Source organism: Bufo gargarizans, chromosome 9, assembly GCF_014858855.1.
Source record: "Bufo gargarizans isolate SCDJY-AF-19 chromosome 9, ASM1485885v1, whole genome shotgun sequence".
Classification (NCBI taxonomy): Eukaryota; Metazoa; Chordata; class Amphibia; order Anura; family Bufonidae; genus Bufo; species Bufo gargarizans.
The window spans coordinates 193153100-193180616 of record NC_058088.1 but is presented as its reverse complement, the minus strand read 5'-3'; the positions used below and the strand labels follow the sequence as shown (position 1 = coordinate 193180616).

The 27517-nt window shown below is 47.4% G+C and overlaps 1 protein-coding gene across 6 annotated transcripts in view; it reads right to left on the bottom strand.

Annotated features, from left to right (window-relative positions):
* The window catches only part of RALGDS (ral guanine nucleotide dissociation stimulator), a 95944-nt gene that overhangs the window by 15219 nt on the left and 53208 nt on the right, over window positions 1–27517 (bottom strand). For 2 of the 6 annotated variants that reach the window (XM_044305210.1, XM_044305211.1), the window contains exon 1: window positions 19405–20059. The exons of the other annotated variants lie outside the window; for them this stretch is intronic. In XM_044305210.1, the coding sequence (XP_044161145.1) occupies window positions 19405–19587 (183 nt within the window). In that variant the 5' untranslated portion in view covers window positions 19588–20059. Of the gene's footprint in view, window positions 1–19404; window positions 20060–27517 lie in introns of those variants that run through there. 6 annotated transcript variants of the gene reach the window in all.

Below are 27517 nucleotides of genomic sequence, written 5' to 3'. Positions count from 1 at the left end.
TCTTGGAAGACCGGCTGACCATTGTAGAATGATGGGGGGTGTAGTACAGTGTGCTTTTTGGAGGCTGTATCATTGGCTTTAATACAGTTGACTGTGCTGATGTATCTCTCACGATAGGATTAGATACACAGCTCAGCAGACAGTATCACACAGGATAGGATTAGATACACAGCTCAGCAGACAGTATCACACAGGATAGGATTAGATACACAGCTCAGCAGACAGTATCACACAGGAGAGGATTAGATACACAGCTCAGCAGACAGTATCACACAGGATAGGATTAGATACACAGCTCAGCAGACAGTATCACACAGGGTAGGATTAGATACACAGCTCAGCAGGCAGTATCACACAGGATAGGATTAGATACACAGCTCAGCAGACAGTATCACAGGATAGGATTAGATACACAGCTCAGCAGACAGTATCGCACAGGATAGGATTAGATACAAAGCTCAGCAGACCGTATCGCACAGGATAGGATTAGATACACAGCTCAGCAGGCAGTATCACACAGGATTAGATACACAGCTCAGCAGACAGTATCACACAGGATAGGATTAGATACACAGCTCAGCAGGCAGTATCACACAGGATAGGATTAGATACACAGCTCAGCAGGCAGTATCACACAGGATAGGATTAGATACACAGCTCAGCAGACAGTATCACACAGGATAGGATTAGACACACAGCTCAGCAGACAATATCACAGAGGATAGGATTAGATACAGCAACTCCATCACACAGGATCGGCTTAGATACACTGTTTCACAGTAATTTCCTCTGCATTGCACTTTCCTATACACGTCAAGCTGCTGCACCTTCAGAAGTGCGTACAATTCTGTGTACAGAGGAGCTTGCAATCTAACCACAAGTGCAGGGTGCTATGACTAGTGGGCTGACGGGTGAAGAATCACACGGGCTGAAGGAACCACATGTGATAACACCTCACAGGAGGCATCATATGCAGCAGAGGTACGAGGCATTGCTCCTAACCACTGAGCCATCCTGATCTGCCCAGCCTTAAAGGGACAGTAAAGTAAATCTGCAGGTTGTACCCAGGCATCACAAGGGTGGATCTATATACCCTGCGGAGTTCATGCCAGGTCAGGCAGCTGGCGGCTCTTCGATGCAAATCTGATCCCTTCATTTCATAAGAACCGATAGTCTAAGGCATGCTGGGTAATAAACAAATCGGGCAGACGAGACACACAGAGCCGGCTTAGCAAGGGTTAATATTTTTTTTTTAACATAAAATAAGACACTTACTGGTAACCTCTGCTAGTGGGCGACAACCAATACGGCCTCCATTGCATCTGCAAAATGAGTAGTCACCCAGCTTTCCTGGACTCCCGAAGGCAAGTCTCCCTGATTATACAGCGATGTGAAACGTGCGAATAGAGTGGACAGATGTATAAGAGCCTGGGTGATGTGGCGGCCATATTGGTTGTCACCCAGCTTTTCCAGAGATGGATTCTATTGTAGATTATTTTTGGGGTGGTCACATGGCTGCTGTTGTGGTTTATATTTATACCCTGTTTTGTAACGTTCACTTCCTCTTTTTACTTCTTATTTTTATACTAAATTGTTAATGAGTCTGAAGGAAACTCCAAGGGGGAAGCAAGTGATGATGGGGAAGGGGGCATGGAGGGCGTCCGTGGACATGCAGAGAAGTGGCGGTGGTGGTCCCAGAGGTCAGATCCTCATCGATCAGACACTTATCACCTATCCTGTAGGTCCCCTGAAAATAAACGGATCAAAGAGAACAGCTGTGGTGGAACCCGGCAGTAAGTGTTCATCCTCCCTACAGCGCCACCACAGGAGAAATGAAGTATTACATGGTGTCCACTGAAAGTTTTAGGGATTGTCCCTAGAACGCATAGGGATAGTCTTAAGTTTCTCTTCCAGCCTAGTGGAGGCTCCCATACTGAGGATATCGCTCCTCTCTACTTCCCTTTATTAAAAAAGACAACAAAACAAAAGCAGAGATGTCACCAAGACAAGAAGCAGCAGCAAAACGTGAATGGCGAAAGGATCATGTACTATTGTGGTAAAGTTACCCAAGTATTAGTCATACAGTAACAATAGCAGGACACATAGTGACGGTACGAAACAAAACACGGCCTGCAGCCCTGGTTGTCACTGCGGCCAGGTCACATTATATGGAGGTGGTGGCGGAAGAGTGATCATGGAGACTATGTATAAAACAAACACAGAAAATATTCTATACAAGTAAAAAAAAAAAAAAAAATATGAAAGATTCAAATAATTTATTTTAAAAAAAGTAAAAAAAAAAAAAAAAGGAAAAATAAAAGTTGAAAATTCAAAAAAAGGAAAAAAAAGTTAAAGAAAAATAAATGTTAAAAAAATAAAATATAAAAAAAATGTAAACTGCATTTATCTGATCAGATCCCATGACATCATAAGAAAACCCAAGCGCTGTAGCTCCAATATACAGACGCGGCGGCACTTTGCGTGCAGAGGGTGAGCGCGGCTCGTCATCCGCCACGGGGTCTTGTGACACCACCAGAGGCGGCCAGGAGCTCAGCAGCAGATTAGGCCTCTAAACCGCTTAGCTCCAGCAGGAGACAGACTGTTCCGATTTGGGAAGCTGAAAAGGCGAGGCATTGTTTCTTGAAAATTCAACAGAAAAGCACATCTTAATGACCCCCGCCGCGCACAACACCGAATATAATCCAAGGGGGCTCGGGGCTGATTTGTACACGCCAGGCCTCTCAGTTTCATAACGTATTAGCCACCAATTCCTCGTGTCTCCAGTCACATCCAAAGCTGCATCTACGATTCCAGGAAGCAGCGTGTTGTGGGCGTTCAGAAGCGTCACACAAAGTGCAGATGGTCGGTTTCCAACAGAGGACCGGCAGAATTATGAATGCAGCTCTGGAGGTGACTGGGTTATAATAAAATGGACTGTCTACAGTGACGAAAGCCATAAAATCTATCATCAGCAGAAATCTACAACCAGGCCGCAATTAAACATGGCGGATGTCACCCAGCGTCCCGAATATAAAAGGTCACGAATGCGGACGGAATAACACTTCTCTGACATTTCCGCACGCCATCATAACCTATCATTTCCCCTTATATAATATCATTCCTGACGCTTACTATAAATACCACGCCGTGAAATAAACCTGTCCAGGGCGCGGTGCGGAGGTTGGCATCCTGACACAAAAGAAAAAAAAATATTAGATAATTCTAAATATTACAAAATGTTTACAAATTGTTACAACTGAATGTCAAAAAAGTAAAGAGATATAATACAAAAATGCAAAAAAGATAAATAAATTTGCTAGTTTTTACTTAAACTCACATTGAAGTCTGTATTTACTTTATTTTTTTATAGAAATTCTGCAATTTTATATCTGTTGCCGACCAATATGGCTGCCAGCTGATCTGCAAACCCTCCTTTACCTTATTGCTGTGCCACTCCCTGAGTCTGGGAAAGCTGGGTGACAACCAATATGTCCGCCACTACAGCACCCAGCTTTCCCCGATCTTATGTTAGGCCTCCGGGTCTGTCACATGCGGAGTTAATTCGACCCACTAAATACTCGAAGCAGATGTAATTCGCTCAGTGTCAGGGCAGAGAGGAGAGTTTTTGAAGGCCTTTTGAGTCAATAGATTGGGCTGGGGGGGGGGGGGGGGGGGATCTTGGCCTCTTCTCTCTATTTGCCTGATACAAAAGCTGTTTGCCTGGAGTCAGTGGCCGGGGACAATGCGTCGCCCAGATGCAGATGACCTCTCACAGAAAGAGGGACTCCGAATTACACGGATGGATGGACCGCCGCTGAACACAGGCCTCCCCTCCATCATACAAAATGTACCATCTACTAAAGAAGGGGCGGCCGATAATAGGAATCTGTTCGGGAATAAAAAGACAGACTCCTCGTCTGCATACTGTAATGAGGTATGAGGTTCTCGGTGCCTCAGAGCAATCCCAAACTGCTAGAGGTCAAGCTAACCTCAGTTCTGAATGGTATATATGTAAATAACTAAGGTAAATAGGGCGCGTTACATAATCTAGTTTGCATATGCAAACGACTCTTACCTAAAACCCTATTTATAGTATTAATTTCTGGATGCGATGATTTGCAAATAAATTAGGACGGGGTTTCCGTGACAGAATTGACTTCCAGATTCCTGGATAGGGCATGCCCAAAATCATCGGCGCATCTCATTTCTACCTGTAGACGGTGTCCTGAGGACAGTACTGTGCACTACAGTGCGGTATATGGCTGATGGTGGGGGGAGACGCATGTGCAGGAATGTACTGTTTCCCTATGGATCCAGCACAATCCAGGCTGTATCCGGTTCACTTGACAATGTCCCTAAAATGTGTTACCATAGCAACATTCACCGGGGGTTTCGGGAAAGGAGGGGGGGGGGGGGAATGTCCTATTTTGCAGCCAGAAAAAAAAACTAGAGGGACTCCTCATGAAAACAAGAAATATAAAAAAATAAAATAAAATAAAAATTACAGACTAACACAATGTAATAATATTTATATATATATGTGTGTGTGTGTGTGTGTGTGTGTATATATGTGTGTGTGTGTATATATATGTGTGTGTTCCGCGATCACTCAAAAACACAACCATCGATTGTAACGACACTTGGTATACACATCCTTTGCTACCTGGAAAGAAATCCTGTGGGGGTCCTCCGCCCCTGCACAGCAGCTGCATGGAGTCTGTTTGCTCTGTTTTTGCTGCACACATTTTGTTCTGTAACTCAAATACTCATCGATCGATTTCTACTAAACTTGGTGACATATCACTTACTATCTGGGAAAGAATACTGTGGAGGTGACATGCCGGTACACAGGGAGTTTGTCTGTCTGTTCTTTATGTGCGACCAAATGACTGGACCGATCTTCACCAAATTTGGCACAGAGGTACATCAGGTGTCCGGGAAGGTTTTAGACCAGGTCTGAGCTCTCTAGGACGTACCGTTCATGATATATTCCCCAAAAATTAGCCAATACAAGCCTGCAAGTCTTTCTCTTCATATCCCACCTGCCATACACACGGTCGTCACATGTCCCTTCTCATCCAATAGAAGCTCACAGGCCCTTAGTCTCCACACACACAGCTTTACTCCAGGTTTCCATAACAACCCAGCCAACCCAAGTCGCACGACACATAAGGCACAACTACGCTGCTACATGCATCCATCTTTGATGGATTTTTTTGCGACTGTCATGTCGCAGTCGCAGCGCAACACCATAGCCTATCATTATTAAAATTGCTGAGGCTTAAAGGGGCAGGGCCCTGTGGAGGTCACTGTTAAAGGGGCGAGCACTGTGGAGGTCACTGTTAAAGGGGCGGGCACTGTGGAGGTCACTGTTAAAGGGGCGGGCACTGTGGAGGTCACTGTTAAAGGGGCGGGCACTGTGGCGGTCACTGTTAAAGGGGCGGGCACTATGAAGGTCACTGTTTAAAGGGGGTGCGCCTGAGAAGGTCAATGTCAAGGGAGTGAGGTACTGTGAAACTCACTGTTAAAGGGGTGGGCTGCTGAAACTCAAAGTTAAGGGGACGGGCTGCTGTAGGCGTCCCATTGTAAGGAGGCAGGGGGGTCAGTGTTAAGGAGTGAGGTGCTGTAAAGGTCACTGTTAAGGAGGCAGGAGCACTCTGCGGGGGGGGAGTCAGTGTTAAGGAGGCGGGGTGCTGTAACTCAAAGTTAAGGGGACGGGCTGCTGTAGGCGTCCCATTGTAAGGAGGCAGGAGCACTGTGCGGGGGGTCACTGTTAAGGAGTGAGGTGCTGTAGAGGTCACAGTTAAGGAGGCAGGAGCACTGTGCGGGGGGTCACTGTTAAGGAGTGAGGTGCTGTAGAGGTCACAGTTAAGGAGGCAGGGTGCTGTAGAGGTCACAGTTATGGGGGATACTGTGGATATTTTTTAACGACACACAGAAACATTGAATAAAATAGATGAAATATACCCATGCGAAGCCGCGTTCTTCTGCAGGTATAATAATATAAAATATAATCATTTGGGGAGAAATTCTAAAATAAAAAATGCAAACACTACAAATATAAAAAAAAAGGGAAAAAAATGCCTGGAATTTAGCGTTTTGTTGATTTTTGTAACCAGTAAATCTGGGGTTACAATCATAACATCTGAGTTTTTGTTTGGATTTCTATGAACTTAAAGGGAACCTGTCACCGGTATTTTGTGTATAGAGCTGAGGCCATGGGTTGCTAGATGGCCGCTAGCACATCCGCAATATCCAGTCCCCATAGCTCTGTGTGCTTTTATTGTTTAAAAAACCCGATTTGATCCATATGCAAATTAACCTGAGATGAGTCCTGTACTTGAGATGAGTCAGGGACAGGACTCACCTCAGGGTATTTTGCATATGTATCAAATAGTTTTTTTCACACAATAAAAGCACACAGAGCTATGGGGACTGGGTATTGTGAATGTGCTAGCGGCCATGTCCTCAGCTCTATGCACAAAATCCCGGTGACAGGTTCCCTTTAAAGTTCAATGAACACTTTTTCAAAAATGATGCCCCAAAATAAACTAAATAAAAAAAAAAATAAGCATAAAATCGAAGTCCTTGGGTCCACGTGGCTTAGATGTACCAGTTACTGCAGAGTCTGAGCTACCAACATGGCCGCCAGCGGTCACCAGTCTGCCCATCTTTCAGATCTGACCCGTACCGGTAGCCATACTGGCAGTCATCCAGCTTCTGAAAATATCTTTTGTAACTTTTTTTTAAATTATTTTAGCGGTGTATATTATTATTACTTAAAAAGGGACATTTTTCCCCTGCACCAAATTAGCGGCCATCTTGTTATTGCTAATAGATAGCAATTAGTCTTTCAGTGGAGCACGACCTCAACTTCGCTGCCCCCTCCCCGCAGCCCATACAATAGAAAGTCAGTTGTGAGGGACATATTGATTCTCCTGAGAGACGTGAATCGCTCTCTTTTTAGACAGACGTCCCCCGGGACGAGCGCTGTTTACTGTGGAAAGTAAAGGCTCCGGGGACAAGGAGTCAGAAACCTCCAGTGATAAACCTGTCCGAGAAAAATAAATAAAAAACACAAGATAAGGACTGGTGACTGGCGGCCATTTTTACCCCTCCCCCGAGTCCGATGACACAACCTGAGATGGGTATGAAGGAGTGAGTGGCGCTTCCCCCCCCCGTCACTTCAGAAAAGAGTGAAACTGGTTAATTAGGGAAATGACTCGTCAGAAAATCCATCGCGGTTGTCAAGTGTAGCAGCTTCGGAAATACCGGAGGATCACTTCTGCAATTATGTCTGAGATTTATTATGGAGAACAAGCGGCGGCCTGCCCGCGGTGCTCACCTACGCCGTATCATAACTGTATAGCGCTGTAATCCCATATGGCCGCACCCTCTGACCTAAAAACACCTGGTGGCGGCTGAACAGAATGATGGGAAATGTTCTTAAAGGGATGCTCTGGGCAAAACCGCAGGAGGTGGAGTGTGACAATTTTAAGTGTCCTTAGCATCCCTGTGCCAATTCAAGACTGCAACACAACGCATCCGTTTTACATGGAGTGTCCCTTTAAGGCGCAAAGAGAAAAAAAAAAAAAAATAAGGAAAAATTCCTCTGAAGCATCACTTCGCTTCTTCTGCCAAGGAAAAAAAAAAATAAACACTTTTCAGGCCTGACAGCCCCCGGACGTCATCTGGTTTCCACTACTATGAAAAGCTTTTGAGAAATTGGGTCATTTTTTTTTTTTTTTCTTTTGGGAAAATGGAGAAAAAAAAAATTATTCTCACACTGCAAAAATGTAACACTTTACACTGACCCCCCCGGAAGCTGAGAATTAACAGACATCTGCGTTTAATTCCAATGGAAGTTTTTCATGCGAGCGTAAAATAAAAAAAATTAAAAATAAAGAAACAAAAAACATAAGGAATCCATTCCGCCGACGCAAATAGAATAGAAAATTCCAAAAGAACAAATTAGTCGTTAAAATAAACGTGAAGAACAGCCAGAAATCAAGAAAAACTGCTAGGACAAAAACATATTAAGGCCTCATTCACACTTCAGTGTTTGGTCAGTGATTTCCATCAGTGATTTGTGAGCCAAAACCAGAAGTGGAGCCTCCATAGACATGAGGTAGAAGGGAAAGATCTGCTCCTGTTCTATGTTTAGAGCTGCACCTGGTTTTGGCTCACAAATCACTGATGGAAATCACTGACCAAACACTGAAGTGTGAACGAGGCCAAAGAAAAAAGTTTTCAGTTTTTATTATCTCACGCCTATCGGAGGCTGCACTACTGAGACATTTTGAGGACATGTCCCAGAGTCGTCTCCATCAGCGTTCACATATGTACTCGTACATCGGTCACGTTTTCAGTAGGAAATGTTCGCCGTTTAAAGGGGAGGATAGGTAGCAAATATGTCTCATTTCTGCCCTGTGTGAACACTCCAGCCAATCAGAACCCTAGAAAGAGGTCATGTGACACTTCCTTGCAGTCCTGTACTGTATCGGTAGTCACTGGGACAAGGCTCCTCCTCCCAGATATGACTGTCTGTAACCCCCGGAGGCTATTCAGAGGCTGCGGCTGCGCCTACTAGTTCATTTTTGAAAGGACGCCCTCTAGACGCCCCAATTTAATCTTGTGACGGTTCCCCTTTAACATCTCCTCGTTATTGCCTCTCAGATTTCAGCCCAGTCAATAATTAAGCCGCAAATAACGCTAATTGATACTTTCCAGCGATTGCTCTGCGAACAATTAGCTCAAATGACTTGCGGTTGATGTTTTTCATAACTTTTTTTTTTTTTTTCCAAAATGGCCGAGAACGTGTGTGTGTGAGGGGGGGGGGTGTAGAGTCTGCAGATGGTGAGAGACTCTGCCAGGAAAAATAAACTGGGTTCCAGAATGGAAAAAAAAAAAAAAAACGAGCGTAAGGAAGGACTATTACTGCAAATACTGCACCTTGCTGGAACGTTTAACCCCACGCGGTGCAACATGATGACATTTTAATTTTTTAAATTTTTTCCCCTCGTTCCTTTCATTCCTGACTGCAACAATAATAAATTAAAAAAAACGTCAGTAAAGCAGATCCAGGATGGGGGAGATAAGCCTCCACGTTGGGTGAGAGGTCGATGGAGGTAAATATTAACCTGTACAGCAGATAACAACCAAAGTGCTCACATTGTCTCCTGCACTTTCTCAGGACTCCTGCCAGGACCGGCGCAGCGCATTCTTTTTGTACGTTTTTTTTCTGTATTTTTTTAAATATTTGATTATTTTTGCTCTCACATCTATACAGTTGTTTTTTTGTTTTGGGCATCAGCTGATTAAGTCATCCCCCGAAGAGCCCCATCCTCCTGACTCCTAACCCCAATCAGAGAGTCCCCAGTACACAAACGGCAGCTAATTTCGACGTTACTGGCCGACCATCTAATATGCCTGTAGGTGCCCCAACATCTCCAAAATCAGAGGTCGGGCATTTTGGATTTCAACATGCCTGACCACTTGTTATGGGAGATGTCTGATGGCAACTTAATCCCCTTGTCCCGTTGAGAACACATGCATGCTCGGTCAAGTGAGCATGTGTATGGGGGAGGCTTGGGTTGTAGAAGAAGCCATACTCACCCCTGTCAATCTCTGTGTATGGGAGAGGCTTGGGTTGTAGAAGAAGCCATACTCACCCCTCGTCAATCTCTGTGTATGGGAGAGGCTTGGGTTGTAGAAGAAGCCATACTCACCCCTCATTAATCTCTGTGTATGGGGGAGGTTTGGGTGTAGAAGAAGCCATACTCACCCCTCGTCAATCTCTGTGTATGGGGGAGGCTTGGGTTGTAGAAGAAGCCATACTCACCCCTCGTCAATCTCTGTGTATGGGAGAGGCTTGGGTTGTAGAAGAAGCCATACTCACCCCTCATTAATCTCTGTGTATGGGGGAGGTTTGGGTGTAGAAGAAGCCATACTCACCCCTCGTCAATCTCTGTGTATGGGAGAGGCTTGGGTTGTAGAAGAAGCCATACTCACCCCTCATTAATCTCTGTGTATGGGGGAGGCTTGGGTTGTAGAAGAAGCCATACTCACCCCTCGTCAATCTCTGTGTATGGGGGAGGCTTGGGTTGTAGAAGAAGCCATACTCACCCCTCGTCAATCTCTGTGTATGGGAGAGGCTTGGGTTGTAGAAGAAGCCATACTCACCCCTCATTAATCTCTGTGTATGGGGGAGGTTTGGGTGTAGAAGAAGCCATACTCACCCCTCGTCAATCTCTGTGTATGGGGGAGGCTTGGGTTGTAGAAGAAGCCATACTCACCCCTCGTCAATCTCTGTGTATGGGAGAGGCTTGGGTTGTAGAAGAAGCCATACTCACCCCTCATTAATCTCTGTGTATGGGGGAGGTTTGGGTGTAGAAGAAGCCATACTCACCCCTCGTCAATCTCTGTGTATGGGGGAGGCTTGGGTTGTAGAAGAAGCCATACTCACCCCTCGTCAATCTCTGTGTATGGGAGAGGCTTGGGTTGTAGAAGAAGCCATACTCACCCCTCATTAATCTCTGTGTATGGGGGAGGTTTGGGTGTAGAAGAAGCCATACTCACCCCTCGTCAATCTCTGTGTATGGGGAGGCTTGGGTTGTAGAAGAAGCCATACTCACCCCTCGTCAATCTCTGTGTATGGGGGAGGTTTGGGTGTAGAAGAAGCCATACTCACCCCTCGTCAATCTCTGTGTATGGGGGAGGTTTGGGTGTAGAAGAAGCCATACTCACCCCTCGTCAATCTCTGTGTATGGGGGAGGTTTGGGTGTAGAAGAAGCCATACTCACCCCTCGTCAATCTCTGTGTATGGGGGAGGTTTGGGTGTAGAAGAAGCCATACTCACCCCTCGTCAATCTCTGTGTATGGGGGAGGTTTGGGTGTAGAAGAAGCCATACTCACCCCTCATTAATCTCTGTGTATGGGGGAGGTTTGGGTGTAGAAGAAGCCATACTCACCCCTCAATCTCTGTGTATGGGGGAGGTTTGGGTGTAGAAGAAGCCATACTCGCCCCTCGTCAATCTCTGTGTATGGGGGAGGTTTGGGTTGTAGAAGAAGCCATACTCGCCCCTCGTCAATCTCTGTGTATGGGGGAGGCTTGAGTTGTAGAAGAAGCCATACTCGCCCCTCGTCAAGCTCTGTGTATGGGGGAGGTTTGGGTTGTAGAAGAAGCCATACTCGCCCCTCGTCAATCTCTGTGTATGGGGGAGGCTTGAGTTGTAGAAGAAGCCATACTCGCCCCTCGTCAAGCTCTGTGTATGGGGGAGGCTTGGGTTGTAGAAGAAGCCATACTCGCCTCTCGTCAATCTCTGTGTATGGGGGAGGTTTGGGTTGTAGAAGAAGCCATACTCGCCCCTCGTCAATCTCTGTGTATGGGGGAGGCTTGAGTTGTAGAAGAAGCCATACTCGCCCCTCGTCAAGCTCTGTGTATGGGGGAGGCTTGGGTTGTAGAAGAAGCCATACTCGCCCCTCGTCAAGCTCTGTGTATGGGGGAGGCTTGGGTTGTAGAAGAAGCCATACTCGCCCCTCGTCAATCTCTCGCTGCTCCCGTTCCGACACCAGGTCTCTGCTGCTCTCTGCTTCTTGGTCCCGTCTTGACACACAGGAAATGCCTGCTTAGCCAATCACTGACTGAGGCGGGTCACTGCTGCGGCCGGTGATTGGCTGAGCAGGCATTTCCTGTGTGTCAAGACGGGACCAAGAAGCAGAGAGCAGCGGAGCCCTGCTAAGTGTCAGAATGGGAGGGGAGAGTATGGATTCCTTTACTATTTACGCCTTTAGCAATAATTTTTACCCCCGGCACAACCCCTTTAAGAACACCCAGAGTGGGCCATTTGTATTCTCCAGCTCCCTGACGGTCCCTATTGGTTGGGAGCCGGATGCTCATTCACATGACCGCGTGTGTGCCCTTGTCAATTCACTTGAATAGGCCGGCAATCCACAATATACGGCATAAGATAGGACATGTCCCATCATCTGTGGTGTGGAGACATGGAACAAAAATCCCACGGCAGCGCGTCCCATCGGTGCCTTTGCACTGTATATTGAGGATTGTAGACCCCTTCAAGTCAATGCATCCGCATCCGAGGGATTCTCATGGCTGCTGCCCGTATATTGCGGAACTGCAGTTTGCGATCCGCAATACGGGCATGGACGGCCTACGGTCGTGCGAAAGGAAAACCACATACACGTGGATCCATACTAGGCTGTAGACATCCCATGTACCGCTGTATGGCACCCACCTGCCAAGGTCATAGCATCTGATGGATCATTGGAAACCCAATATCATTTCTCATATCTGCCCTGTTTAAAGCCTCTCAGCCAATCAGAACCAAGAAGAGGTCACATGACACTTATTTGCAACCCTGTCCTGTCCACGTGGTCATCGGGACACGGCTCCCCCACCTTCGAGCTCCCCGTCCGTCACCCCCGCAGGCCATGTAGAGGCTGCACCTACTAAGATCATTTTTGACAGGCCATCCTCTAGACCCCAGACTCGAACCTGGTGACAAATCCCTTTAAAATCTCGTCATTGTCTCTCTGCCTTCAGCCAACTCCATAATTAAGACGCAAACGGATGAGCCCTTATTGCAAGGGTGGGACATGACTAACCACCTCATCCTTGGCTCAACTACAACTCCCACAATGCTCAGCGAGGAAGAAAGTTGATGAATGTAGTCACTACAACACAATAGTACGATTAGAGGCCATTATCACAAAATGGCAAACACACAGACATAATCTGATCTTCCCTTTAGTATCTAACACAAATAACGTTATCACAGCGACACAAAGCCCCCCGCCCCCCATACAACACTGCCGCACCAGAGGGCCATAACGAGGCAACAATCAAGCCCGCAACACAATGGCGATTACAAAAAGTGTGAAAAACCTGGGACATGACATCACCAGGGTCAACAATGACATCATCAGGTCAGATCAGTCCATCTATGGGACCACCACAGGGTAACCAAGAGCAGAAGAGAAACCCCGTCCAGAATGGATCTAGCCCCAACTGCAAAGCATCATGGTCTGAAATTTCAGGACCATAAACAATACATTTTGCCTTTTTTTTTTTAAATATATCTAATAATTGTATCCCAGTAAAACTGGGGGCACATGGAGCTGCCCTTTAAGAGACTTCAAAGCTCATTCGATGGCTGAAAAATGGGTCACGGCTGGCGTCATCAAAAGGATAAGACGCAATGAAATGTAGGAGCAGCGCGTAAAACGACGAGGAGCCGCAGGCTTTCCCACTGGGGTAACGCGTCGCATGCATTGTGAGCGGCCGGATCGGGGCACGTATAGACTGTACACTGACGTCAGCGCAGGTAACACAATGCAGATGGAGAGGTCACACCCAGCATTGGTAATAACCCTCGTCGTTGTGACAAAGTGGCGGGGCGGCTAGGAAATACACGGGCCAAAAATAGAAGAAAATAATGCAAAAAATTCAAATAAGCGCTGACTAAGGAGTGACGCCTGCGGGCAATCCTGATGCTACAGGGAGCACTGATTGGTAATAGGCACTCTACCGACCGCCATGGAGGCAGCTTTCAGAATATTAGGTAATCGCTGGACAAGCAGTTGCCCAACATTCGCCCTGTAAACACATGGAGGTCTATGGAGTGGTGAAGGGGGTGAGCCTTCTCTGGCCGCCGGGCTCAATTTCTGCTGAGGTTAAATGCAGTTTGGGAAGTGCTATGTAAGCGGTTTTCTGCCATCTTACGATGTAGACGGCTACCCCCGACTCAGCCTCTGCTCTGCAATTCCTGTATCCCAGAGAGAGAAGGATGCAGAGGAATGCAGCGCGGCAGATGAAGAGGAGGCGCATCTGCTAAGTATTAACACAGGCTGTGATTTGTAGGGGGTGGGGGGCAGCGCGGCCCCTCCTGTGAACTCTGCCGAGTATAAACAAGAGCCCCTCTGCCTGCTCCAAAATATTAACCCCCTGGAGTCCACAACAAGGACAAAAACATACATAGTGATATACACAGATGTACCGGCACAATACACACATGTAACACATACATACACTATATAATATGTTATATATATATATATATATATATATATATATATATATATATATATATATATATATATTTCTACACATACTATACATATTGTATCAACAAACACAAGGTACACAGGCAACGATACACCCTACACACGTACATATAGTACCAGATGCCCCCGGCCGCCATGTTGCTGGCAGTGGAGCCCGCTGTGCCGCCTGCGGCTGGGACTTGATCCCTTTAATGTGATCCATAAGCAGTGCGGGCGTGGACGGTTTTGGGAGCCCAGCAATGAATATACAGTATCAGTTATATCAATGAGCCGTCCTGCTACTTTGTCATAGACTTTGTCACCATTTGCAACATCTCTGCTTACTGTCAGCAAACAGGCACAACACTGTTTACACTGGTTGCAAAACGAATGTATACAAACATTGTATCACTGTAGGTAACAGTTATCAGCATGGAGCCAGAGGGTTATCTGCACTGATGCACTGTAACAAACCTTCAGCTCAGAGGCGATAATGGATACGAAGAGGCGACGGTGGCGTTGCTAGGGGCGACCAGCGATTCTGCATCATTCCAGGTGGAATCTCCCGACTACTTCTCTCCAGATAGAAGTGACGCCCGGCAGCTGACACGCGGCGTGCGACGTCTTCTGCCGCTTATCTTTCCGTTTACGGGATCAGACGAGCGGTAAATAATTCAGCACCGATCACACAGAAAAAAAAATAAAAAATCTGACACCAAGAAATGTGACCGACGGCAGCACGCTGCAAGATACTGGCCCCAATATGGCTGCCACACAGCTTTCCTGCAGTCCTGAAAGGCAAATCTGCCCAGTTATATAGTAATACAGCAACACAGGGGAGGACGCTGGGACTAGAGAGAAATTCCTTCCATCCGGCACCATCCTGACAGTCTGATAATCCAGCACACAATATACCGTGGAGACGTCTCCAAAGGGACGGCAGCAGAATTTGGGATAACATTAATTTTGGGCTCTTATAGGTTCTCTACCGCTACACGTGATCTTTATAGACCTCTCTATGACCGTCCTATAATCCAGAATATTTAATAATCTCACACCTATCAAGATACAACTCAGGAGATCACAAAATAATCAAGAACTTTTGATAATCTGGCATCTCTCAATATAATCTAGGAAATTCCCTAATCTGCAGATATCATGTGATAACCCAGGACATTTCCTAATCTGCACCCATCAAGAAATCAACCAGGACATATAATCTGGCACCTATCAATCAATAATCCAGAACATTTGATAATCTGGATACATAATCTAGTACCTTTCATCAATATTCCAGGACATTTGATAATCTGGCACCTATCTAGAGATCAACCAGAACATTTGATAATCTGGCACCTCTCAGGTCCCACTGATTCTGGATTAGGCTACTCCCTTTCCGCTATTAAGATCCTTCATAGGATCTCAATAGCGGGGGAAACCGCTTCCGTTTTGTCCCAATTCATTGTCAGCAGCGTTTTTCTGTCTACGATGTGGTGCGGACAGATCCGTTTTTCACGGACACAATAGAAAACGGATTCGTCCCCCATTGACTTTCAATGGTTTTAGAGACTGATCCGTCTTGGCTATAACAGATGCATGCGGTTGTATTATCAGAACGGAGGCGTTTTTGCTGATCCATGACGGATCCAGAGGACTGCCCTATCCCTGGCCTCAGCGTCCTTCCCATAGCTGGCATTCTGGGCCGAGCTCCTCACGTGCAGTACGCCGTTATTCACACAGTAGGAGTGGAGCAGCTGCTGACACGTCGCTGTCACCCTGATGGCATCTCACCGTCCTCACAACAACAAATACTGCAATTAAACCGTGGAAATAATTAAGACGGAACAAGAGCCCTTCAGGGAGCCTCCGCCACCATTAGATTGGGGGGGGGGGGGGGGTCGGCTTTCTTCTCCGTCAGAATCTCCATGTCCAGGGGCTACAGTCTTTATGATGGAAACTTTTTCGCCTTTGAGAGAGAATTTGGAGTATTTGGCACCACTTATCATAACTGAAAACCCCCATGGCCAGCTGTAAATGACATGTTGATGCAAAGGGTTAAACCCTGGACGTCTATTGTCTTTGGAAGATCCGGAGGAAGGAAAGTGAAGCGGGGGCCCAACCAGAGCCCACTGGGACTCTATATTACTACTCTGACAACCAATATGGCGTCCATGGCAGCTCACAAAAGGTTATCCACCCAGCTTTCCCAGGCTCCTCAGTGTTTTCCCTGGCTCCTTACTTCTGTATTAGCAGTGTCTCTGGTTAGCTATATGAACACCCAGCATTCCCAGGCTTCTGAGTATTCTCCCTGCCTCCTTACATCTTATCCTTACTTCTGTATTACCAGTGTCTCTGGTTACCTATATGGACACACAGCTTTCCCAGGTGCCTGAGTATTCTCCCTGCCTCCTTACATCTTATCCTTGCTTCTGTATTAGCAGTGTCTCTGGTTACCTATATGGACACCCAGCTTTCCCAGGCTCCTGAGTATTCCTCCTGCCTTCTTACTTCTATATTAGCAGTGTCTCTGGTTAGCTATATGGACACCCATCTTTCCAAGGCTCCTGAGTATTCTCCCTGCCTCCTTACATCGTATCCTTACTTCTGTATTAGCAGTGTCTCTGGTTATCTATATGGACACCCGGCTTTCCCAGGCTCCTCAGTATTCTCCCTGCCTCCTTACTTCTGTATTAGCAGTGTCTCTGGTTAGCTATATGGACACCCAGCTTTCCCAGGCTCCTGAATGGGCAGACTAGTTCTGTAATGAGACCACCTCTGGCGCAGTCACCTGGCAGATTTGCCATTTAGGACAGTCATGATGGCCCTACTGATCGTCACCCAGCTTTTTTAGAAACAGATATGAAGGATTGCGGGGCATCATCTACCATGTACGCGGCTCTACAGTAAACACTCAGACGCCAGGTAACAATGCTGCGCCCATTAGTGTATTCTGCAGAGGTCTGGAATTATCATGGAAATGGTACCACAAGCGCCGCCCCCGCCCCGGCACCATCCTTGGCCTGTTCCCTCCACACTTTGATCATCTAATCCCTTTCCCAGTCCAGATCCTTTGGAAGCAGAAACTTTGCCCAATAAACCGATCCCTGAGAACCTGAAGTGGTTTTTCCATCCACCGTAATCCACTGATGATTAAAATTCCATCTGCGGCCGCTCACCTCTGGGCACCACTGCCAAGACAAACCGCGCCGACCCGGGGGCACTCATTTAACCCTTTACAAACTTGTGCAAAATCAGTATGCGACGATGGTATGTGCAGAGGTATGGCGCCCGCTTACTGTCCGGACACACGCGCGTTCCGCAGATTCAGCTAATCTGATTCAGAGTCACGTAAATAAGTCACAATCAGCGGATAATGAGAAGTTCTGCAACTTTTCTAATAGACTGCTTCCTCATCGTTCAAGATCTCTGCTGGCGGTCAGTGAATGGCTTTGGGGTGTCGTTACAGCTGGTGTAATTTTATGTCGCAGCCGGATCCGCGCATCTCACATGGCGGTTTTGACGTGGACTTGGATGCGAATTTGCCGTAGGAGTACTGCAGGATTGCTGCGTATTTCAGCCTCGCAAGGCAAGTCGCAGCAATTCTGCATGTAAATCCTGCCGATTTGTCTGCGGAGGAGAACGTGAAGGTATCCTTAGTGTAGGATCACATTTGTGTTTAAAGGATCTGACAGAGAACAGCCTGCCGGAATTCAGCGGATCTAGCCTAGCCGGATACTGCCGTTCACCGCCGGACGCCACTGACTTTAATGGGATCCGGCAGGGATGGAGCCACTTTCCAGCTGGAGAGGAGTCGTTTCATGCAACCAGCACTTATGCCGGAAAGCGTCCGAATCCCATTACAATCAATGGAGTCCGCCAGTGAACATTGATATCCAGCTAGGCCGCATCCGTTAAAGCAAATGTGAACTTACTCTAAGGGCTCATGCACACCAACGTTGTTTGGGTCCGCATCCGAGACACGTTTTTTGCGGACAATAGGCTTTTCTATTACGGTTGACCCATTCCGTTCTGCAAACTACAGAACGCACGCGGGAGGTATCCGCGTGTGCGCGAGCTCTAAGGGTATGTTCAGATGAAGGATTTCGTCTGTACTGTGTTCTCATGCAGACCCGCACTAGGTTTAGTGCCATCGGCTTTGCGAGGAGTCTGCTCAGTAACCGCACCATGAATGGATCTGGCCATTCTTAGGGCTCATGCACATGAACCTATTTTCTTTCCGTGTCCATTTCAATGGGTCCGCAAAAAAAAAAACAGAAGGTACGTGTGCATTCCGTTTGTCCGTATTTCCGTTTCGCAAAACAATAAAACATGTTCTATTATTGTCCGCATTACGGACAAGGATAGCACTGTTCTATGAGGGGCCAGCTGTTCCGTTCCGCAAAATACAAAATGCACACGGACATCATCCGTACTTTTTGCAGATTCGTTTTTTGCGGACTGCAAAAAACATACGGTCGTGTGCATGAGGCCTAAGCGCGGTCTTGAAAAACATTTGGAAAAAATCCTCATCCTGAACTGCGGCGCAAACTCCCATCGAAAACAATTTGAGGTGGTGAACACCTGGTTTTCGGGACCGAAACCCATCTGAACATATCCTAAGACTATGGTCACACGCTGCAGATCTCACCCTATGCACTCGCAGCATAAGATTTATAAGTAGCTCCTTAGGGTAATGAAAATCGTATCTATTGTGGTGGTGCTGTACTGGCTCGTACTGGTTAGCCTGGAAAACTGGAACCCATTCTTAGGCCTCATGCACATGACCATTGTGTGTTTTGCGGTCCGCAAAACAGGGATGGCGTCCGTGTGCGTTCTGCCATTTGCGGAACGGCACGGACAGCCATTGATATAACTGCCTATTCTTGTCCGCAAAACGGACAATAGGACAGGTTATATTTTTTTGGGCGGGCCGCAGAACGGAGCAACGGATGCAGAAAACACACAGAGTGCTGTTCGCATCTTTTGCGGCCCTATTGAAGTGAATGGGTCCGCATCCAAGCGACAAACTGCGGCTCGGATGCGGACCAAAACAACGGTCTTGTGCATGAGGCCTTACTCAGAGAGCTGCAGTTGGTTACCATGTATCAGTGTAGATGGGATCTGTACTCCTGAACTGATACACTGTAACAAACCATCAGCTAGGACAATACAGGTTATCGACCCATCACTGACAGCAAGCAGAGCTCTTGAAACAATGAAGAACTGTAAGCCAAAGTACGTTCAAAAACTGCAGAACTTCTCATTGTATGGTAAATAAGATGGACTCTAGGACGGAGTCTTGTATATGATGTATAAGTAAGTGAAGTAAATAGAAAGTCTCACCTCCAAGGGGGGCAGATCAGGGTCTAGCTGAGTGAAACTGCTGAGGACTACAGGACTGCTGTCCCCGGCCACCTCCAGCTTCACCCCATCCCAGAGACTTCTTATCTTCCTGGAGCCATCGAACATCTTTTCTGGGGTGCTGGTTTTGTCATGATGAGGCTCCAGCAACATTAGGAAAATCATAGGGGCCGCTTGTCAGTTCAGCATTTCTATGGGGTAGAGCTGGGATCCAGGACCCTCCCAGGTTGGGGAGGGGGGGTTACTGGAGCTGTGGCCCCATATTCTGTCTGCAGGATCCTATCCCTGCGATCTTCTGTAACCAGATCCTCCGTCCTGTGCCGAGACTTTGTATCCCTTGGGTTTTAGAAGGTTCTTCTAGGCTTGTAATATCCTCTGTGATGATACAATGTATCTCCTGGCGTGACTGCAATACATCCACTGCTGTTCTGGGATCCTCCTATGATACAATGTATCAACAGCTCTGAAGGGAGTTGTAGTCTTCTGTGATGGGACTTGATACAATGTATCTTCTGTTCTTGGATCCTGTTTATACAATGTATCCACTGCTCTGTATGGAGTTCAGCTCCTGATACAATGTAGCCACTGCCCTGTGTCCTCCAGCCCTGCGCTCTCTTCTCTTCTGCCTGTGCTGCAGGATTTCCAGGGCTGTGGGTTTTGCCATTCACACTCTGAACACTCCCACACAGTGATGTAAGAAAACATGTCCTCACCCTCTGATATGCAAACAAGGAACCCGGCTCAGCGGGTGAGAAAACCTGGCCTGGATCCGCCTGTCACTGGGCTGGAGGGAGCGCTGCATGAGGTTTTGTGTGTTACAATAGAAAGATCTGCAACTTTCTAAGAGGGACAGTCTAAGGGCCAGTTCACACAGAGCTTTTGGCACTGATTATGGAGTGTTTCTGCCTCAATATCACCTCCAAAAAAACACCTCACAGCAGCCTATCATCGGATTTCGGTTTTTGGGTTTTTAGGCTACTTTCACACTTGCGGTAGAGTGATCTGGCACGCAATTCCGTCGCAATCTGCAAGCAAATGGACAGCATTTGTAGACGGATCCGGATGCAGAGCCGTCTTACAAATGCATTGCAAAAACGGATCCGTCTCTCCAGATGCATCCGGAGAAACAGATCCGTTATATATATTTTGCTCACATTTTTACCGGTCTGCGCATGGACGGATCCGGCATTGCGGTATTTTTAATCCAGCACTAATACATTTCAAATGTAAATTAATGCTGGCATTCCGGCAACTGATCCGGAATTTTGGACGGAGATAATACCGCAGCATGCTGCGGTTTATCTTTTGCCTGATCAGTCATAATGACTGAACTGAAGACGTCCTGAACGGATCGCTCTCCATTCAGAATGCATCGGGGTGAAACTAATCCGTTCTTTTCCGGTATTGAGCCCCTAGGACGGAACTCAGTGCCGGAACAGAAAGACGCTAGTGTGAAAGCACCCTTACACATGTAAAAAAAAAGAAGCTTGGAAAAAAAGCATCGTGCCCCATCTTGGGGCAGAATCGGTGCTGAATCTCCCATTGAAATGGATAGGGAGCATAAAAAAATAACAGTTCATGCGTTGTTTTGTGCGTTTTTTGGCACAGGTCTGCGTCAAAAACCTCAAACTGAAAATGCATCTTTGTACTGAAGTGAACACTCATTGGGGCAAAAAACAAAAAAAAAAAAGATGCATCAAAACACGGCAGAAACCGCACAAAAAAAAGTGTGAAATCTACTAAAAGGCACCCACCTCAAAAAAGAAATCAACTTTTTCCTAAATTCAGAAAATGAATTCGCAGGTGGAGATTTTTGCCAAAATTTGCACCACTTTCTGGGTCTAGCATTACTAAAGGCTTTAGGCCACGCCCTTTCTGATAAACCACACCCACTGCATCAACATATTGAGATGGCGGGGTAAATGGCATCATACTTGCGCAATTTGTGATTTTTTTTTGCGTAAACTGCAACTTTTTGCTGAAAACTGGGTAATATAATACATATAGCCCTATTGTGTCTCAATTCTTGATGATTTTCTATATCTCTGCTTCATGTCAGTGAATAGCAACAGCTCAGCTTGCCTGCACTGATACGGTCAGGACAGAGTTTTCCCCCATCTTATCGCTAGGATATATTGTCACTTTCTAATTGGTGAGGGGTCCAGTCAAACCTTAGAATTTAGGGGCCCCAGCAATGTTTCAGCACTGCGGACCCCTCATTTTTGTCCCCCCTGCACAGCGGCGCCCTGCTACCCTGCTGTGGAAGGAGCTGCAGCTCCCCTGCGGAGTTAGTGGCCGATGCGAGGTCGTGCAGGGGCAGCAGTCCTAAATTCGAGCTGCAGCCCCTTCATTTTCCCAGAAGCCGAACCCCAACTGACCATAAGGTAACGGCGTATACCAGCAAAATAAGGCGGCAAAACCCCTTTAAGGCCTCCTGCACACTGTGCGGATTACCTGCAGTTTTCAGAGTGGATTCTCATGAGAATAAACTGCGGCGTAATAGATTACCGAGATTAGACCAATCCCAAGTACCATTTCTGCGGATTTCACCCTTTTTAATGCAAGGGTGAGATCTGCAGAAAAACTGCATCAAATCCGTAAGTAACACGTGGTTTTCGCTGCGGAAACGCATGGAAATTCTGAAGGACAGCCTGCACACGTGTACAGGAAGCCTTAAGGGCTCATGCACACAAACATATTATTTGTCAGGTTTTCTTTTTTTTTGCGGGCCCACAAAAAAGAAAGAAAACGGAAATGACTCCGCGTGCGTTCTGTGTCTGTATGTCCATCGTGCCGCATAAAAATAAAACATGTCCTATTATTGTCTGGACAAGGATAGGACTGTTCCATTAGGGGTCGTCCTTGGCGCAAAATGCGGAATGAACATGGCCGGTGTCCGTGTTTTGCAGATCTGCAATTTGCGGACTGCAAAACACCAACGGTCGCGTGCATGAGCCCTAAGGGTGGGACTAGACGCTGACTTTGGGTGCCGCGCTGCTTAAATCATATCTAATGAGTTGAAATCCAGCAGGTTTGGGTTTCTGCCGCATTCGCTATCATTACTCGTTTATTTAGCGACATTGTCCAGCAGCAAAAGTCGCCTTAAAATCAGAGGATTGACAAACGTAGCTACTGAATCTGGAGCATGCTAAAATCCAGCAGCACGCACTCGTTAACGTACTGCCACGTTATGTCCCACTTTTACCGTGGCGGGGGTCAGTTCTCTTTTGCCGCGGGCGCCCTTCGCTCTCCTGCCCTGGAGCTGCTCTCAATTCATCACTCCCTGCACAATGAGAGGAAACATAATCCGCCCGTCACTTATTTTCTAAGCTGATAATTGCCGACAATTCGATTTTTCGAATGACTCCACGGAACGGATTCATCACTATGACGGCTGCATCGCTTCATGATTAACCGCGTTGGCCATCATCATTTCATTTGCGACTATTGGTAAACTTGCGGCCCTCCAGCTGTTGCAAAACTACAACTCCCAGCATGCCCTTCTGTAAGACGATCGCTGTAGGCCGTCATGGAATGATGGGAGTTGTAGTTCTGCAACAGCTGGAGGGCCGCAGGTTGAGCATGCCTACTGTAGGCTATCCAGTTTCACAACAGCTGGAGGGCCGCAGGTTGGGCATGCCTACTGTAGGCTATCCAGTTTCACAACAGCTGGAGGGCCGCAGGTTGGGCATGCCTGGCTTAAGGGGTCTGATATCGTTACTCTTTAGAGATAAGTGGCACAAGAGATACCTGGCAGCTGCTTATCTCCATTGCTATGATCTCTGCACAGCTAACATGCAGGTTATTGCAGACCACAGATCCAGGAAATGAATGGAGGAGTAACTGAGGGTGCTCGCTAGGCAGTAAGGGGGTGACAAATGGCAGTCTTTGGAGGCAGGGATGTGATTATGTGAATATGGGGGGAGATCGGGATGGGGCAGTTGGCTTTCACTATGCCTGATCCTGAGCCACCGCCAGGAGGTGTCCTGCTACCTGTAGACCCTGGGAGCTGGAGCTATACATGGGCCCCTGGCAGTGTCATCCACATAGCCCCCACATCCTGCGCTTTCCCCTATGTTCAGGCCACGTGCACACCTGGGACTATTACAAGTTTTTGGAGACTTGGAGGAGACAGGGCTTCCTCCATCAGATGCCTCCCTGGCCAGAAGAACAGAATCTCAAGAACATCATTTACTACTGAAGTATCGGATCACAGACCTCAGCCCTCTGCCCAGATGTTACTTATTAGGGCGAAGGGTTTCTCGCTTGCACCAGATGTTACAGGATCCATCAACAGGAACGCTTTCTGTAACAAGTCAGCAGTTCCAGCTGGAGAGCCAGTAAAGCTCCGCAGAGAGATTTTGGGTTTTAAGTCCATTTCCTCGCCGTTTCCGAGAAGTGCTGAGCTGTCGCCCTGCGGTCTTCTGCTGAGGAATGTGGACAAAACAGGAAGTTCATGGGAAAGGAGCCGGAGATCGCGGCCAATGGGACGGCGGCATTTCACTGCACTCGTGGTTCTGCTGACTCCGCAGGATTCCCATCATTCTGGGACACGGCCGGAATAATACAGAACATGAAACCCGCCGTTCTGGGCGATTCTCCATCACGGGGGGAAATCAGAATACGATGAGGTCGCTGAGATGTTCCTCCTATGACAGATTTATACTTTTCTATCACACAATATCCGTTCTGTGACCCAGAATATTTTATCAAAAACAAGGACGTAACTAAAGTGCTGTGGACCCCACATCAGATTGTAACCTGACCATACGTACCGCCATAGACCTCCACATAATACCGCCATAAACAGCCCACATAATAATAGCTGCATCACCACATAATACTACTATATATCGCCACATAATACCACTATATAGCGCCATATAAATAATACTTTCTTAAACAGCCCACATAATACTGCCATATAGTCTACACAATACATAGCCAAAAAATGATCACATGTACATTATCTCAGGCAATTCTACACGACCTGGTAGCAGCCTGGAAAATTCGACACTTATTTTCTGAAATTTTTGCAAAAGTGTCTGTTTTTTCACAAATATCAGGGGAAAAAAAACGGACAGAACGATGACACGTGAAAGACCCTGCACTAGCCCCTGTGACTTTTAGGTTAGGGCTACATGGCGACGTGTTGAGTGATATAGAAGGAACAACTACACCGCAATATGTGTCGCCCAACATATTTCATGATAACAGTCTATGGTGTCGCAACGCGACACGACAGTCACAGTCGCAGCGCAGCACCATAGACTAGCATTATCAAATATGTCGCCGTGTAGCTCTAGCCGCACTCCCATAAGAACCTATCTGATGAATGTACAACTGCAGGGGGGTTTGTCCGCTGGGACCCCACTGATCACCTCCTGTATGAATGGACCGGATAGTGCACACGTGTGACCGATCCTCCGTACAACGGGGACTGTATAGTGCAGCACTCACCTGTCTCCGTCAGTCCCATAGAAGTGACCGAGCCCCCTCCATGCAGACAGGGGACCCCTGCTCCTCGTAGCACCCAGAGAGCATACATTTATCACCTACTGATAAATGTTGTTCAAGGGCCAATCCCTTTAAGGGTACGACCACACGCTGTGGACGCAGCTGGCTCTTGTGTGGTTGGACTGCATTGTTAATAGCCGTATGGCACCTTCAATACCACGCGGCCATTAACAATGCAGACAGACTAAACATTGTAGGTTTCACTAGTCGACCCATACGGCCGCACAGTACCGCACCACGTGGTCGGACCTTGAGCCAACACTAAAAGTGAAGCCAGCAAGAAGAAGAAGCAGCAGCGCTGCCGTCACAGGTCACAGTCCAGGCTCTCGGCTCCCCAAAAACTGCATGTGTTTCCAGCCTTAAAGGGACTGTCCAAGGTTAGAAAACACATGACTTGTGGGCCCTTACAATCCCTTATTAATTATGAGCCCTTACACTAGATTGTAGTGCATGCCCATTTCCTGACACGCTCCCCTATGGTCAGGTTAATCAGATGGCCTAAGTCCGAAGGAGAAAAATGCATCCTTACAAGGCCGTATATTAAAGAGCCATTATTAACCCCTGCCAACACGCCCTTTTACAGCAGCCATTAACGAGCCAAAAGCCGCCAAACACACATGAGATAAACCTTGGCTGACAGCTATAGAATTCCAATTCAGCCATGCACATGCCTGCTAGGTTTGGCTGAGCCTGCGATCCACCCATACACATGCATGCTCGGTTTGGCTGAGCCTGCGATCCACCCATACATGCTCAGTTTGGCTGAGCCTGCGATCCACCCATACACATGCATGCTCGGTTTGGCTGAGCCTGCGATCCACCCATACACATGCATGCTCGGTTTGGCTGAGCCTGCGATCCACCCATACACATGCATGCTCGGTTTGGCTGAGCCTGCGATCCACCCATACACATGCAAGCTCGGTTTGGCCGAGCCCGCGACCCACCCATACACATGCATGCTCGGTTTGGCTGAGCCTGCGACCCACCCATACACATGCATGCTCGGTTTGGCTGAGCCTGCGATCCACCCATACACATGCATGCTCGGTTTGGCTGAGCCTGCGATCCACCCATACACATGCATGCTCGGTTTGGCTGAGCCTGCGATCCACCCATACACATGCATGCTCGGTTTGGCTGAGCCCGCGACCCACCCATACACATGCATGCTCGGTTTGGCTGAGCCTGCAATCCAGCCATACACATGCATGCTCTGTTTGGCTGAGCCTGCAATCCAGCCATACACATGCATGCTCGGTTTGGCTGAGCCTGCGATCCAGCCATACACATGCATGCTCGGTTTGGCTGAGCCTGCGATCCAGCCATACACATGCATGCTCGGTTTGGCTGAGCCTGCGATCCAGCCATACACATGCATGCTCGGTTTGGCTGAGCCTGCGATCCACCCATACACATGCATGCTCGGTTTGGCTGAGCCTGCGATCCACCCATACACATGCATGCTCGGTTTGGCTCAGAAATTTCCCCGCGGGTGCAATACATGACATGAACGCATAACGCCCGCACTGAATCCATTCATTTCAATGGATCCGTCTACATGAGCAGTTTTTTTTCACACATCAGTTCTGCGTTGCATGAAAAACGTAGCATGTTCTATATTCAGCGTTTTTCACGCAGCCCTGGCCTCATAGAAGTGAATGGGGCTTCAGAGAAAAAAGCATTGCATCCGGAAGCAAGTGCGGATACAATGTGTTTTTCACTGATGGTTGCTAAGAGATGTTGTTTGTAAACCTTCAGGTTTTTTATCACGGGCGCGAGAAACGCATCAAAACGCATTGGCCCCGCGTGGAAAAAACTTAACCACTGAACGCAATCGCAGACAAAACTGACTGAACTTGCTTGCAAAATGGAGCGAGTTTCACTGAACGCATCCGGAGCTGATCCGCACCTAATCCACATCATTTGTGTGAAAGAGGCCTTTTCTTTCGGACTACAATGGGAGCCGTTTCGGTGATCACCTTCAGGGGACCAATTAGCAGCTGGAGGCCCGGGGTGACACGTCTACATGCTCGGCAGCACATACACAGACAAAGCACAACAACAACAACTCCTTCTCCCAGGGCCGCAGGGTTATGGTAGTGTCCTGCTGGGGAGGGGGGGTCTTCTCAGATGGAAGTGGTCTTACTGGGACGCTGAGTACTGTAGATCATCGGCACTGGAGGACGATTATAATCTCCTAGAAGATGCAGACAGACACTCCACCAGAATCGATGGAAGTTGTGGTGTCATGTAAAAATAATCCCAAAACACAAAAAAAATATTATAAACATAAAAAAGATAAATACTATAATAATATCCAAGTTTTCCTGCACAAGACTGAGCTATAAGCACGTCTCCTGGAGCTGGGCTGGTCGCGGCGTGCTGTGGCTCCTCCGCTAATCAGTGGGGTGCCGAATCATCTATACCAGACCTGGAAAACCATTTTAACCCCTTTACTGCCCTAGACCATCAGGGATGCAGACACTGCTAGACTTGGATGCGGTGATTATTTTCATAGCATATTCTGCAGCGCTTTACTGGAAACCAAGACAAACGCGGGGAGAAGGTACAGGCT